The sequence below is a fragment of the Nestor notabilis genome, unplaced genomic scaffold (assembly GCF_000696875.1).
Source record: "Nestor notabilis isolate BGI_N333 unplaced genomic scaffold, ASM69687v1 scaffold10244, whole genome shotgun sequence".
Taxonomy (NCBI): Eukaryota; Metazoa; Chordata; class Aves; order Psittaciformes; family Psittacidae; genus Nestor; species Nestor notabilis.
Genome location: NW_009926053.1, coordinates 21,637 through 35,652, shown reverse-complemented (window position 1 = coordinate 35,652; position 14,016 = coordinate 21,637). Strand labels below are relative to the sequence as shown.

The following is a 14,016-nucleotide window of genomic DNA, read 5'->3' as shown; positions in this document are numbered from 1 at the left end:
ATTGTGGTTGGTGCACTTCTCTACCTTGTCCCTGCTCAGCTCCTTGCCTCCAAAGGCTGGCAGCTGTTCCCAGACCCTTTGGTTAACCTGTGTTGGTGGTGCAGCCTGCTCCAGCCACGCTGCTGATTAGGTGGTGATACACTCCCGCATCACCCAGCTCCAGATCGGGGAGATTCACTGGGAATGGTATCTGCCTGGGAAATCTCTGCCCTCTCCCTCAGCAAACTCCGGCGTGTCATTCCTCACCCTCCAGCTGCAGACAGAGCACTGCATGAGACCTGGGGGGCTTTTGAACAGAAGGCTTTGGTTCTGGTAGATGCAGGTATTTGCAATGAGGTTTAACCCCTCCCCACCCAAAATATCCTTCCCACCCAGCTCTCTGGAGCTTGCAGGCTGCAAAGCAGCTGTGTCAGGCTCAGCCAGCCACGGTGGCTGGGATAGCATTGCTTTCCTTGAGGTGGGTTAAAACCCAAGGTCTCCGTTCAACCCAGCCTTTAGGGGTCAGATCCTGCAAGGGACTGAGCACAAAGTTTGCAGCTGGGAGATGCCAAGGAAGGGAGTCAGTGCTCCTGAACAGTGCTGTGTGCCTGTCCTGAGAGAAGGGGAGGCTGAGCTCCCACAACGCTGAGCTGTTTACGGCCCAGCGCTGGGCTTTTCCTGTGCAAAATGTCACAGCCCTGCCTAGGCATCACTCCCTCACTGCTGGGCTGCCCTAGGCTGGTGCCATCTATGCCAGACCCCAGAGTGTGAGAGAGCTCCCTGAGGGCTGTGCTTGCTGCAAGGTGGCACGGCCACCCCTGTGCCCCCCTCTGCCTGCTGACCACCAGCTCCAGGAAAGGCTAGGGCTCTGGGTGCAAGCAAGACCAATGCTCCTTCTCTCCCCATGCAGGTCATGCTCTCTATGCAGGAGCCGAGAGCCGCTGTGCTCCCAGGGAGAACATCTCTGCTAAGCCACGTTTGCCCCAGCCAGGCAGTTAACAGTGACTTTAACCGGATTTGGGTTATTTGCTGCTCTCATTATTAGATCGTCTTTGCTCACCCCAGCAATAGAAATGAGAGCAACTGGGCATCATGGGCAGAGGTGTGTGTGTGAGCGCCAAAGCAGTTGGGGTCCTGGGGCGCAGCGCTTTCATTGGGTGACTCGTGTGGAAATTGCCGAGGGTGCTGCATTCTGGATTTAGCCCTGGCAGCGCTGCTGGAAGCAGCTTGGCTCAGTGCCGGGGCCAGCGGGTGTTTGTCTCGCCCTGGCTGCTATTAGGAAGAGTGTTTCTTACAGTGTAACAGGTGTCAGGCAAACTGCTGAGGCTGTTTTGCCAGATGTGGTGGGTTTTCGCAGGCGAAACACAGCAGTGCCAGAGCAGGGAGGGGGACTGCTGGTGTTCGATCTCTGGGAACAGCATGGGATGGCCTCAGCTGCTCTCAGGGCAGCAGTTGGCATAAGCGGCCAGGATGAGACTGTCATTCCTCTGTGTTCAGCAGCCAAGTTGGAAAGCCAGGTGAGGGCTTGCTGGCCCCGTTTCCCAGGCAGGGAGCTGGGAGGAGATTCGTGCAGCCTGGCTTGAGCCATTGGCTAAGTTATGGAGTGGCTTTTAGCTCCCCCACTTCCCGTGGTGGGTGATTCAGGGCTGCTGCATTAGTCACCTGCGCTAAACTCCCCCTGGGGAACCTGTCTCTGCCTGTACAGCAGACAGGTTGGGGTTTAGGTGGTGACAGTTCCCTCAGGTGACACAGAGATGGTGGTGTTGGAGCCTGGGTACGGCACCCACAATCAAGGTCTTGCTGGGCAGGGTCTCATCTTACCTCACTCCCTAGAGATGGTCCCAGCACAGCCCCACAGAGGTGCAGGGAGAGGTGTTTTCCCATGGCAGGATCCACTGGGAGGAGTAGAGGATGGCTTCTTCCCGTTTGTCCCACCTGCCTGCGGGTTTCCCTCCTCCAACACCAATGCGATGGTGCTGGCTGGCTGGGAGGGAGTGGTAGAGCTGCCCCTGCCTAGAGAAATACAGCATTTGCCTGGGTTTCCGCTATGCTCATTCCAGTTTGATGTTTCTGGGTTTCCAGTAGCACGAGCCTGCTGATGATGGGTGATGGGGCTGCATTCCTCAGTCACCACAGCACTGCATGGTGGCATTGGGCAGGCGCTGGATGGGAGCTGCCAGCCTCCCTGCCTGATCCCCATCACCCCTGGCAGGGCTGCAGGGAGCTGTGCAGGGTATTTAGCACCAGTCACTGGGATGCTTTTGCAGAGGCTCAAGTTGATGGCTCTGAGACACATTGGGCTGAGGCCAGTGTTTCAGGGCACTACAATGCAGCCCTGCAGAGCTGGGGAGCTCAGCACTTAGGAGAGCTGTAGAAGTGCCAAGGAAAACAAGCGTGGTCCCTGTGGGGCAGCCATAACCAGCCTGTTGAATGCAGTGAGTGGCAGGGAGCAGGCAGGGCCAGGGAGCTAACAGAGCAGATAATGAGCAGAGCTGTCGGGGCTGGCTCTGGGAGCACTGGGAATTGCGTGGAGTCAGCCCTTCCCATCAGACCTGCCAGCAGCGCTGCTGTGAGGATTTGCAGGGTCATGGTTGGCATGCTCCACCATCCCAAAGCTCTTGGGAGAGGAACTCATCACTGCCCTATGCCTTCTGTATGCAGGGATGCTCCAGGACCAGAGCCGAAGCTGTACAGCGCAGGTCTTTTCCCACAGCAGGTTTGTCCCTAACAGAGCTGTTGAGAAGGTGGAATGAGGCAGGAGAGTTGCGGAATCACGTGTGTGGTGCAAACCCTCCAGAAGGGTGGTTTGGTGCTGTTGGATCAATGCTAGCATCTGCTGTGAGCAGAGGACCCACAGGGATTTGGTGCTGGGAAGGAGGGTATTTGCTCCTCCTACCTTGGGACACTTGGCTGTCACCTCATCTCTGGTTCCCCTGGCTGGTGCCTGGTGACAGCAGCAGTGCTGTGGCCCCTGGGATCCACGGCCACCAGGGATGTTTTCCACCCAGCCGGGAGGCACACTGCCAGGGGAAACTTGGTTCGCAAGGAAAATAAGCAAATGCCAGCTAGGTGGCAATGTGCCACCTGCAAGGAGCTGGGTCTCGCCTCCCATCTCCCCTGATTCCAACACAAATCCCTGCTCCTCCAGTGGCTGCGCTTTCCCCTCCACAGCACCAATGTGAATTTGTACCTGATGGATTTTTAAGGGTCTCAGAAATCTCTGCACAAGCAGCAAAGAGGTAAAAACGTGATCACTCTGAGGGAGCACCGCTGTGGCTTCTCTTTGCCAGAGGACAGCACGGGGGGCAGCAGCGACCCTTCTGTAATGTTCAGGCAAGTTTCTAGCCCTTGAAGAAATGCTCCATTCCCCTGAGCTGCTGCTTAGCTTTGGAGCAAGGCCATAGATAGTGCTGGAATTTCCTCCCTCCTCTGTATATGTTTGGCTCTGGGTTTTCAGATGGGGAGGCAGCCTGAGAACGTGGGGATGCAGCGGGAGCTGGTGTTTCTGAAAGAGTTACTCCATACTGTTCCTGCCAGTGCTCCGGGGCTATTTATATGTGTACAAACCCAGCCAGTTCTATAGCATACCCAGCTTTATTCATGGGAGGAGCAGGCTTGTGATCTCCCAAGCTGCAGCAGCATGAAAACAACTTCTCCAAACTACAGCTGAGAGGCCTGTCCTGGTGCACGTCTGCTTGTGACGCCTGCTGCAAGCAACGCCACAGAAGTTATTTAGGAAGACTCTCATTCTGAGCGAAGAAGATAATTAGGCAGGCAAAGCTGTCATGCAGATATTAATTACTGGCTGCTTAAAGATGTAAAGAAGAATAAAGGTCTTAAGGGGTTCAGGGTTTGCAAGTCACCTGGCAATGCTTTTGGTCAGACAGGAGGAGGCAAGAAGAGATGACGAGGGGAAATGTGCATTGAAATGATGAGGATATTTACTTCTGAAGCACAGCTCTTTAGCATATGCTGCCACTGCTATTTATAACCTTTGAATCGTCTTTTCAATCCAGATAAGGCCAAAAGAAGTTTTTGGGTTGTTTTTTTTTTTTTTTAAACAGGAAATAAAACAAACCACTGCTGATTTCGGCAGAGCCTGGAGCATGGGTTTGCCAACCCTATCACAACTCGAGCTGCTGACGCCAAAGAAACATGTGTAGGTACTGGGCAGTGTCTGACCCAAGAGTTAAGGGCATCAGGGAGCTTGTAGCCCTTCCAGGGTGACACAGGGTGTTAATTAACCAAGGTGACTTTGGATTAGCTCCTGTCTGGTTTCCAACAGGATACCTGACTATCAGGAAGGTGCTGGCTTGGGGTGACTTTTCACCCTTTCCTGCTGGCTGCCCTATCAGTGGTCCAGGTGAAGGCTGTGTACATCGAGTGCTCTTGGTCCTCTAAGGAGCCTTCACAGTCCCTGGAGATGCTCATTCCCAGGGGGTGTCCATGGACAGGGACACCTTGAAGTGCTAGAGATAAATGCAGGGCACCCACCAAGGCCAGCACAGGAGGGCGGGCAGGGTCTGGGCATCCCTTCTCCAGCAGTGATGAGGGAGCATATGGGCTGTGGCCTCCAGCGTCTCTGTTAATGAAGGGGCCATGCAGCTGCTGGTTAATGAGGGGCCTCCCTTCTCCCTGGCTTCCTCCCTCCTCAGCAGCCTGCCCAGCCCTTTGCCTTCCCCTGGTCCCAGCATCCAGGAGGGAAGCTTTCTGTCCCATGGTGACTCTGACACCTTCGTCCCTTCACTGACACCCCATGCTCCAACACACTTGAGCCCAGGGGGTTCCCAGATCTTTTATTTTTGTATTTAACACTGAAGGCAATTTTGGGGGGTTGTTAATTGCAACGCTGTCTTTCATTAAAGTAAGAGAGAGGGAGAAATTTGAAGGCCATCTCTAAATTGAAATTGCCAAAAGCCTAATTGCTGCTGACATCAGGGACCATTTAGTGCTGTAAAACATAATTGCGTCTCTGAACTGTTCTGAACAGATAAGTGTTCCTCTGAACACTCCTCCTGGAGAAGACAGAAAAGCTGATGAGCATCCATCATACAGCCTTACAAAGAAGCAGCTCCCTGCTCCAGAGCTTGCCAGGGACTGGCGCTGTGTCTCCAAAATGAGTCAATGTTAATTGCCGTAGATTTTAAGTGAAAAACCCATGATGAGGCAGGGAGCAGTTGCAAGAAAGAAAAGTTGTGCTTGTTCCTCACTCCTGGTCCTATTGAATTCAGCCAGATCTGTGGAACTCCTGAGGAAGGAGGGATTCCTGCCTGTGTGCTGGATCCAGTCCCTGCGTTGGACTGGGAACATCCTGCCCTGCCTGCAGCAACAGACCAGAGTCCCGTGATGCTACCAGCTAGTACCACAGAGTCCAGGTGCCAATGGGAATGTCCATGTCCCAGCATAGTGTGCTGCCCTTGAGACATGTCCCAAAACCTTCCACAGGACACATTTTTCGTGGAGTAGATCACAGTGATGCTGACTTTCAGAAATGTCCGATATCCACCTACTTTTCCTGGCTGGTCCTGAAACCTGTGGCAATGCCTGTGGCTGTAGGTTCATGCCAGAGGTCACTGCTACCATCAGGCCTGGGGCTTTGCCAGCCATCAGGGTCTGCAGCACCTTGACTCAGCACCTTGCAGGATCCATTCCTGGCAAGCCATGCATTCTCTCCACATAAAGGCACAGGAGTTGCGGGCAGCGGCACAGGAGTTGCGGGCAGCAGCCCAGGCAGGTCTGTGCACAGACTGGGAGCGCTGCATGTTCTGGGCAAGCTCAACCTTGGCTGCAGGAGGCTGCTGGGACTGATGGTGCTGTTTTCCAGGGATAATCCTGTGAGGTTTCAGAGGATTGCTCCCATGTGGCCCAGAGAACTGGTCCTCGAGCTGCCCCATGTGTGCCACTGAACCTGGACAAGGCACTGGTGCTCATCCAGAGAGGCAGGAGCACACACAGCTCCCTGCCATAGTGATCTTCAGCAGCCCTGCTTGGAAATGGCAAGAAATAATTTCTGTTCATCCTGAGGAGTCATTTACCAACATTTTACATGGGGCTGTAAGTGTACAGAATTACTTGCTGCCTTTCAGGACCTTTCAAATTATCTCCATTGCAGAGGAAAATTAAAGCAATGGAAGAATAGGGACCTATCTTTTATAGTGCATTAAAAAATACCCAGTCTGAAGGTTACTGAACCTGTGCTTTCTGTAAGGGAGAGCTAATCCAGACAATCCCCAGCAGTCTTTTTACTGCTTCACTCTGATCTCCCTGGCACAAAATCCATGAGCAGGTTATCTTGGGAGCAGCAATGCTGATAAGCAAGGGGACTTAAGGCCCTTGGACTTCCTTTTAATTAGTTCTATAGTGGGGTTTTTTTTTTTGTGAAAACCTCAATTTCTTCTGGCGTAGAGCCTTGCTGGGCTTTCTAATGGCACTTGTGCCGCGAAAGCTTCCTTGACTTTGGAAGGTAAGGAGCCCATTATTTCCTCTGTGGGCTTGGCTGAAGCTTGTTCTGCATGCGTTGATGCCTCTTCTATGTCTTGGGCATCTCCTGGGCTGAGAAACTCTTCTCCTTGGGGTGTCCCATGCCACCAAGGGGGTAGATCTGCTGTGCTGTGCAGCCCAGGCTAGGGCACGTAGCCCGAAGGACAGGGGCTGGATAAGGGAGCAGAGAAGAGTTATCAACACATTTTGCCTTTCATCCCGCAGGTATAAATAGAAGCTACTTCAGCCTCCCTGTCACCATGGGTGCTGATGGGAAATGTCAGCAATAAACAATTCCTGCCGACGCCACCACCACGGGCACAGCGGCGCTGTGCCGGACATGGCACTGCCCGCGGGCTCCAGGCACTCGCCGTATCCCATGGCTAAGCCCGGAGATGCATCTGCCCATTATGCTGCCCTCTGATAATTTTGTGGCCCACTGAATTAATCAGAATGCCCAAAGGTCAGTGGGAGAAGAGGCTGCATTCCTGTGCAAGTCAGATTTATTTTCCTTTTTAGAACCTGTGTTAAATCCCAGACCCTGGCTGACACCTTCCCATCAATCTCTCCCAATTCATGGAGAAGAAAGAAGGTCAGAACCTGCTAATGAGTTCAGCTCTCCTAATGGTTATTTTATCATTGGAGCAGAATAATTGTAATAATAATGATACATCCTGCCTGCTGTCTGGAGAGTGTAAAGCTGCCTTTGTAATGCCTGACAAAGACATTTATTTATATTTTTCTATTTGCAGCCTGTGTGATTAGAGGGCAGTGTTCAGAATAGCCCAGTCGAGTTAAATATGTCTAGTAACAGTGCTTGGAGTCTAATTGCTGCCCTTTGCTTTTTTAGGCACTTGCTCCCTTAATTAAAAGCACAATCAAGTTGCATCTCAGCTGTGAGGATGGGTGGGAGGGGGAAATCAATCAAAGAAGGGTGATTCGGCCGCTTTGCAGAGGGCTCTGCTTGGAGCCGGCTTTGGTCCCAGCCTGCAGGAGGAGTGAGGGGGTGGTGAGACCCGTGCTGGTGTTTGGTGTTGGCTTGCCTGGCTCCTCGCTCAGTGTGCTCCCTGCTCTGGGAGCGCAGGGCTGGCTGTGGTCCAGTGGGGGTTCACACAGAGCTGCTGTGGGATGCAGGGTTCACACCCCTGGATTCAGCTGGAGATCTCCTGCCGTCTCCTCAGGCTACAGAGCAGCGCTGAGGCCTGGGCGCGGCTGGCTGGGATGAAGGCAGCTTGAGTGCCAGCCTTGTCTCTGCCTTCACTATGCTGGATCCATCACCCAGCAGCGTATCCTCAGGAGGTAATAGAGACTGCAGGGCTGTGCTTTGCTCCTGCAGGAGATGTGGCCGCAGCATCCACCACCCTGCTTGGTCCTGGCTTTGGCAGCAGTGCTTGCCCTCGGCTCCATAGTGGCACCTTAGCTGCCAACCCCCAAGATAGCCTGATCCCTTTTGTCATCTCCATACGGCTGCATTTTTAAGCAATTAGCACAACATGGTCTGCTGATGTTTCCACATCCCTCTGCTGAAGGCAGATCCTTCCTTGGGAATCAAGACTCACTGTAAATGAAAAAAAAACCCTGTATAGAGAAAAACCCTTCCAGGGCTGGGGGGAGATGTGCACCCTGTCCATGCCCTCCCATCTGCTGGCAGCTCCAAGATGAAGGGGAGCTGCTCAAGGTTTGCTCGTGGACTTTCAGTGCTGGGCAGCAGTACCTTAGTCTCCATCTGCAAAACACATTGCTGTGCTTTTAGGTGTTGCCACCCCTGCTGGCACAGGGGCCCCTGCTGTCCTCACCCCTGGTGCAGGTTGTGGCACTGAAGTTTGTCAGTATTTCCTGGCTGAAGGCTGTTTTCACACCAAGCTTTTGATTTGTTTTATAAATTGCCCAATCCAGCAGGCTAAGCCATGGGCCTCTTTCTGTGATAAAAATAAAATAACAGCTTGAACTTGGGAGGGCCGAGTGATGGAGCAGGCAGGAAGCAACTGATTAAAGGGCAGATGGAAATGATGAGGCTCCGAAACTGGAGACTTCATCTTCCGCTCTCCAGTGAAAACACAAATTTGTGGAGTTTTGCTGACTTGGCTGTCACCCATGTGCCGTGGAGCTTTTCACTACACCTGCCCCAGCACACTGGGCTGTGCCAGTGCCCTGGGTTGGTGCTGTGATGCTGCTGTATATGGCTGTGAGCTCCCCATTGTCAGGCAGAGGCATCTAGCCACCAGCACACTAGGCACTGCTGTGCTTTCCTCCTGCCTGCATGATGTAGAGCAACTTTGGACATTTGGAAATGCTTATTTGGCCAAACTCAGAAGTGACGCGCAAGGTGTTGCCTCACCCCATATCACTTCATCTTCCCTGAGCCTCAGCAGGTAAATCCCACTGATTTATGACTTACCTAAACTGATAGCTAATGTGCCATGAAATTACTCCAGAACAAGGGGAGGGGTACATTATTCTGGCAGAAATAGCTCCGAATATTTGCTTTGCTTTGAAGGCAAGATGTGTGCTCCAGAGCAATGATTTTTATTTGCTAGCAGGCAGACCTGTAGCTGACTTGTGTTTGGGCTGGAAGATCGCTGTGAAATTGCAGCAGGAAGGCTTCAGTCCCCTGAATATCTGCCACCTCCCAGGGCGCCTGGTTGCAGGGACTATTGACGCTTATTATTTCCTGCTATAAAGTTTGTCAAAGTTACCTCCCAGGCAGCAAACCCTGCTTTGATATTAAACAAAATTGTTCTGGTTTTTATTTTGGATATTTTTTTCCCCCTGCTCTGAACCTGTGTGTGATGCACAAAGGTGCAGTTACCTTGGAAACAGCGGTGGGATGCTGTGCGGCGGCAGGGCAGCACTCCAGCAGACCCCTTTCGGGAAAGTGGGCATGGAAAAGTGGGGGTTGCCGGGTCCTGAACTGCTGTGGAAGTTCAAGGCTGGTGGCAGGTGAAGCTGTGCCAGCAGAGATGCTGCTCCTTGTCCGGGCTTTGGAGTGCAAATCAGATGCAGAAGCCATGGAGAAGTTTAAATTCTGGGTTTGGAACGCATCTTTTTAAGGCTTTTCCTCTGCTTTAGATTAGTGTGACTTGCTCAGATCATCCAAAGGGAAAGAATTTCTCAAATGAAATATACTTTTGCTGCTTGTGCTCCTCTGGTTTGCTCTGGTCTCCTACCCCTTCCCTGTGGTCCCATCCCAAGAGCTGCTCCATCACTGCTATTCCAGGGTTGCATGTGCCATAAGGGAATGCTGGTCTGATTAAAAGCTGCAGGTGTTTTTTTATTTTAACCATAAAAGAATTTTCTTTCTCACTGGGTTTAATTTACAGTTTGCAGCCAAATTGGAGCTGGGAAGGGATCCCATTGGTGGCTCATTTGCTTGAAAGTCTCAGTATACAAATATGCATTCTGGAATGCCTGCAGTGCTGGAGGGGGAAGATGTGCTGACAGCGGGTCTGGGCTGTGTCCTAGCTGTGCCTGGATCCTCCCAGAGAACACCCTTCAGCTCCTGGGGGACAGGAGCTGCTGGCTGCAGTGGGGCTGCTGATAGATGGGGGTGACCTGTGTGAAAGCCTATGGGAGGCAAAGCCTCTACACTGGCCACAGTACCAGAGTGAGCTGCAGCCATTGATCCCTCTTGCTCCTCTCCAGGGCTGTGTCACCCCCACTAGCCGAACGTGGGAATGGCTACCAGCCTCCCAGCATGAAGCCGTGTTTCATAACAGGCTTACAGGAGGATGTTTTATAATGTCTGCAGCAATTTCTCTACCATCTTCATCCACTCCTTTTGTACTTAGAGGGAGAAAAGCTGGTGTTTGCTGGGGCTGCAGGTTAATAACATCTTTTTTCCTTTGCAGCCACGCTGGGGACGCTGGATTTCAGCTTGCTCTATGATCAGGAAAACAACGCTCTCCACTGCACGATCAATAAAGCCAAGGTATGTCTCAGCGCCGGGCACGTGAACAGCAAGGACCAAGTATGCCCAGAGCTGGCCGTCTTTGTCCTGCATTATGGGACCACCAGGGGCTCTGGTGTCCACCACTGCAACCATCCCTTTGCCAGCTCCACTTTCATCCCGACATCTAGTGCTTCTGCCTTCTCCTTCCCCTCCATCCCTGTCTTTCAGAGTGTTTCCAGTGGGATGGAAACGGCTGCTCATCCCAGTGGTGAGTTGGTTGCAGCTATTGATGCTTTTAGAAAAGCACCCAACATGATGTTATTTACTTGACGTGGTGACCGGCTGTCAGTTTATAAATGGCTCTTTTAAATGCTGCTAATCATTGCCACAAAGTGCTCTGCCTCAGCGCCTTTGCCGTCTGTGTGATTGAAGCAATTGGGGGTTTTTTTGCACATTTTGGAGCAGAAACAGATAACTGAGGTCCTGATTCTCCCTCTGGGCCCGTGAAAGGTTCTTCCGGGTGCTGCCTGATTCCTCTCTGCTTCTCCAGACAGGAGGATAAGAGCAGCAAGGGCTCTAGGTCAACACGGCTGGACCCCAAATGCGATGGGTTGGTGGAAGAAGGCCCAAGTCCCTGTAGATCTTGGGATAGAGTGGAGGGTTTTTACAAAAGACAGAAGAAACTGCAGGGTAACAGGCTGTGAGCTGAGCCACCAGAGGGTGTGCCCATGCTGTTTGCCTTCATAGGATGCTCCTCTCCCAGCTGCAACAGGCTTATTTGCAGCCCTTACTCCAGAGTCCACTGTGCTGAGTGCTAAGTTGGGGTCTGAGGATGCACATTCCCACCTCGTGGTTCTTCCCATCTGGAATAAGACCTCAAGCACAAAAGCTTGGCTTTGGGTATGAGCGTGGAGGCATCTGCCCCGGCAGACCTGGAGCTGCTCCGGGCTGGGGGATGAGCACAGCACCCACAGCTCCCTGCGCAGGGCAGAGGCAGTTTTGCTTCCTCCCCTGCCTGTCGTTTATGAATTGCAGCCACTGGGTACGGCTTCCCTTGGCGCACTCAGGAGCGGTGCCAAGGAGGAGATTTCTAATTGGGTTTGCAGTGGGTGGAAGATGGCGAGGAACAAGACCTGCAAGTGGCAAGTGATAGTTCTAACATCAGCGAGAGCAAAGGCAGGGCTGGCGGAGCAGAATAGCAATTGCTGACCCCATCCCATGGGGCTGGGAGCACCACATGGCACCGGCATCACCACTACCCACAGGGTGGGCAGACCTTCCCCCTCACTGCTCTGACATTCAAGTGTTCGAGTCCTGTTCATTTCCATTCTGCTCTCATTCTCCCATTTTTCTCTTTTATTTACATTGCCATCTGCTCGCTCTCATTTCATCTCCATCACCACTACCCACAGGGTGGGCAGACCTTCCCCCTCACTGCTCTGACATTCAAGTGTTCGAGTCCTGTTCATTTCCATTCTGCTCTCATTCTCCCATTTTTCTCTTTTATTTACATTGCCAGCTGCTCGCTCTCATTTCATCTCGCGCCTGGGGAAAGCTGCCAAAACTTGACTACAGAAAGGTAAGGGCCAGGACCCTGGCTGCCGTCAGTGTAGCTGTTAGAAGTAGTGGTGTAGAGGAGGTGACGTGATGACTGGGGACACCAGGGGCCTTGTGCAGAAGCCACAGCACAGTGCGGGGATGTGCGCTGCCCTTGGACCTGGGCTGGGACTGCTCTGTCTGGTGTCTTGTGTGCACATCTCAGGCACTCAGGATGTGCCCCAACTCCAGCATCTCCTGAAGCCTCAGTTGCTGCCAGCAGCCATTAAAACCTGGACTATTTCAGCCATGGGAGAAATGTTTTTCATTTTCCCTTTGATAACTGCCCCCCCGCCCCCCCGACAACCCTTTTCCTCCCTTTAGATCTTTTACTACTTTTTTTTTTTTTTAAGCTTCAGCACTTTTATATATGTTGATGCCCCTCCTGAGTCCTGTTATCAGCTCCTGAGGAGTGGGAAGGGGTTATCAGGCTCTTGGAGGCACCAGCAGCAGGTTAAATCTAATCTGTCAGGCTCCACCAGCAAGTCTCTGCTCTGCAGCCATCAGCTGCTGTACTGTATTGTGCAGGAGGTCAGGATGGCCACTCAGCCTGACCAGGGGTTTGCCTTGGTGCCCAGTGCCTGGGGACATAGGAGCTATTTCTCGTTCCCAGACCCTCAGGTTTGGATGGAGCTGGAAAGGGAATGAAAGGAGGTTTGCTTCACTGCAGGAAGTACGGGTATGGAATCCGGCAGCTTTGGGGCTATCCCAGGCTGTGTGGTTACACCAGGAGTAAGGTGCTTGGTACCTCAGTTTCTCTAATAGCACATAGAGGTGACCTGCCATCAGGCACTTCGAACTTCCAATCTGGAAGCTGGTTTTGAAAGGCAGTGCCCAGCACCTCTGCAGGCTCTAGCCTGGGAAGTGAGGATCTTGTTTCCTCCTGGAGATGAACAGATTGAGTGTGAGATTGCAAGGCAAGTCCTGCCTCTGCAGGGTGAGGGATGCTCAAGGAGCATCCATCTCCAACCTTAAACTCTTGGGACAGTCCTGTGCTTTGGCATTGCCTTCAGAAGGCATGATCGGGGTATGGTCTCAGCAGCTGGGGCAAATGCTGCACCTCTGCCCATGCTGCCTGCCATGGCACCAGGTTGTTACCCTGCCATGCTGGTGTGATCCCTGTGCCACTGCAGCAGGGTTCGCTGGTACTGCACTGTGGGGCCGAAGCAGACGCTGTCTTGGGGTATCACAGCACTGGAGAGGTAAGGACCAAGAACCTCCATCACTTCCCCGCTGGAGCAGGGCTGTGGTGCTGTTCCCAGTGTTCCTGCCACCTCTCCCTAGTCAGCAGAAAGCTCAGGACCTGTGCAGGCAGGAGGAGGCAGGCTGCCAACAGCCACCTCGCACTAATGACTTTGGGTCTTGGCAGCAGCCCTGCCCGTACCTTGCCTTTCACGCTTCAGGCACGGCTGAATTAAGGCACGTTGTGGCTCAGCTCAGATCGATGGGAGAATAAATCAGGGCAGTGTGGGAGCCTGTTCGTGGCTGCGGGAGCAGCTGTGTGGCAGGCTGGCAGGAGGACTCTCCCCTTGCTGCCGTGCAGGAGCACCCTGCACTCTATTGATCTGTACTGTCATGTGTGGGAACTGTACTGGGCATCACCCCCTGCAATAAAATCTGATAGAAAATTATACCATTAACATATCACTGCACTGGCTTTGATGAGGGTCTCATTTTCTGCTCAGCCTTGCAAAGCCTAACATGCTGCATGGAGGGAGATAATAACCTGCTATAGCGGGGATCTATAGAGGTCTGAGGCAGTGCAGACTCTGTAAGGCTGTGCTATCCTGTAGCTCTGTTGGTCTCCAGCTTTTGGGAGGAGGATGCCCTGGGCGTGTCTCAGGTGTCTGTGCAGGCAGTGGTGCAGGCAGCTCCCTGGCCCCAGGCAGGCCACGCAGGGCAGATGCTGCCCATGTGAACGTGTACCTGGGCTGCTCTCCCTGCACTGCTGGCTGCAGCCACAGCTGGAAACCACTTGGGAATTTCCACCCTGCCGAGCATTTGGATGCTTATATCTTCCAACTGAAGCCAAAATGCTGGAGGTCTTCATTTATGGATTTACTCATAAATAT

General features: G+C 52.7%; 1 protein-coding gene across 1 annotated transcript in view; it reads left to right on the top strand.

Annotated features, from left to right (window-relative positions):
• DOC2B (double C2-like domains, beta) overlaps positions 1–14,016 on the top strand; it is a 32,647-nt gene that overhangs the window by 649 nt on the left and 17,982 nt on the right. The window contains exon 2 of the mRNA XM_010013340.1: positions 10,308–10,387. Coding sequence (XP_010011642.1) covers positions 10,308–10,387 — 80 coding nt within the window. The remainder of the gene's footprint in view (positions 1–10,307; positions 10,388–14,016) is intronic.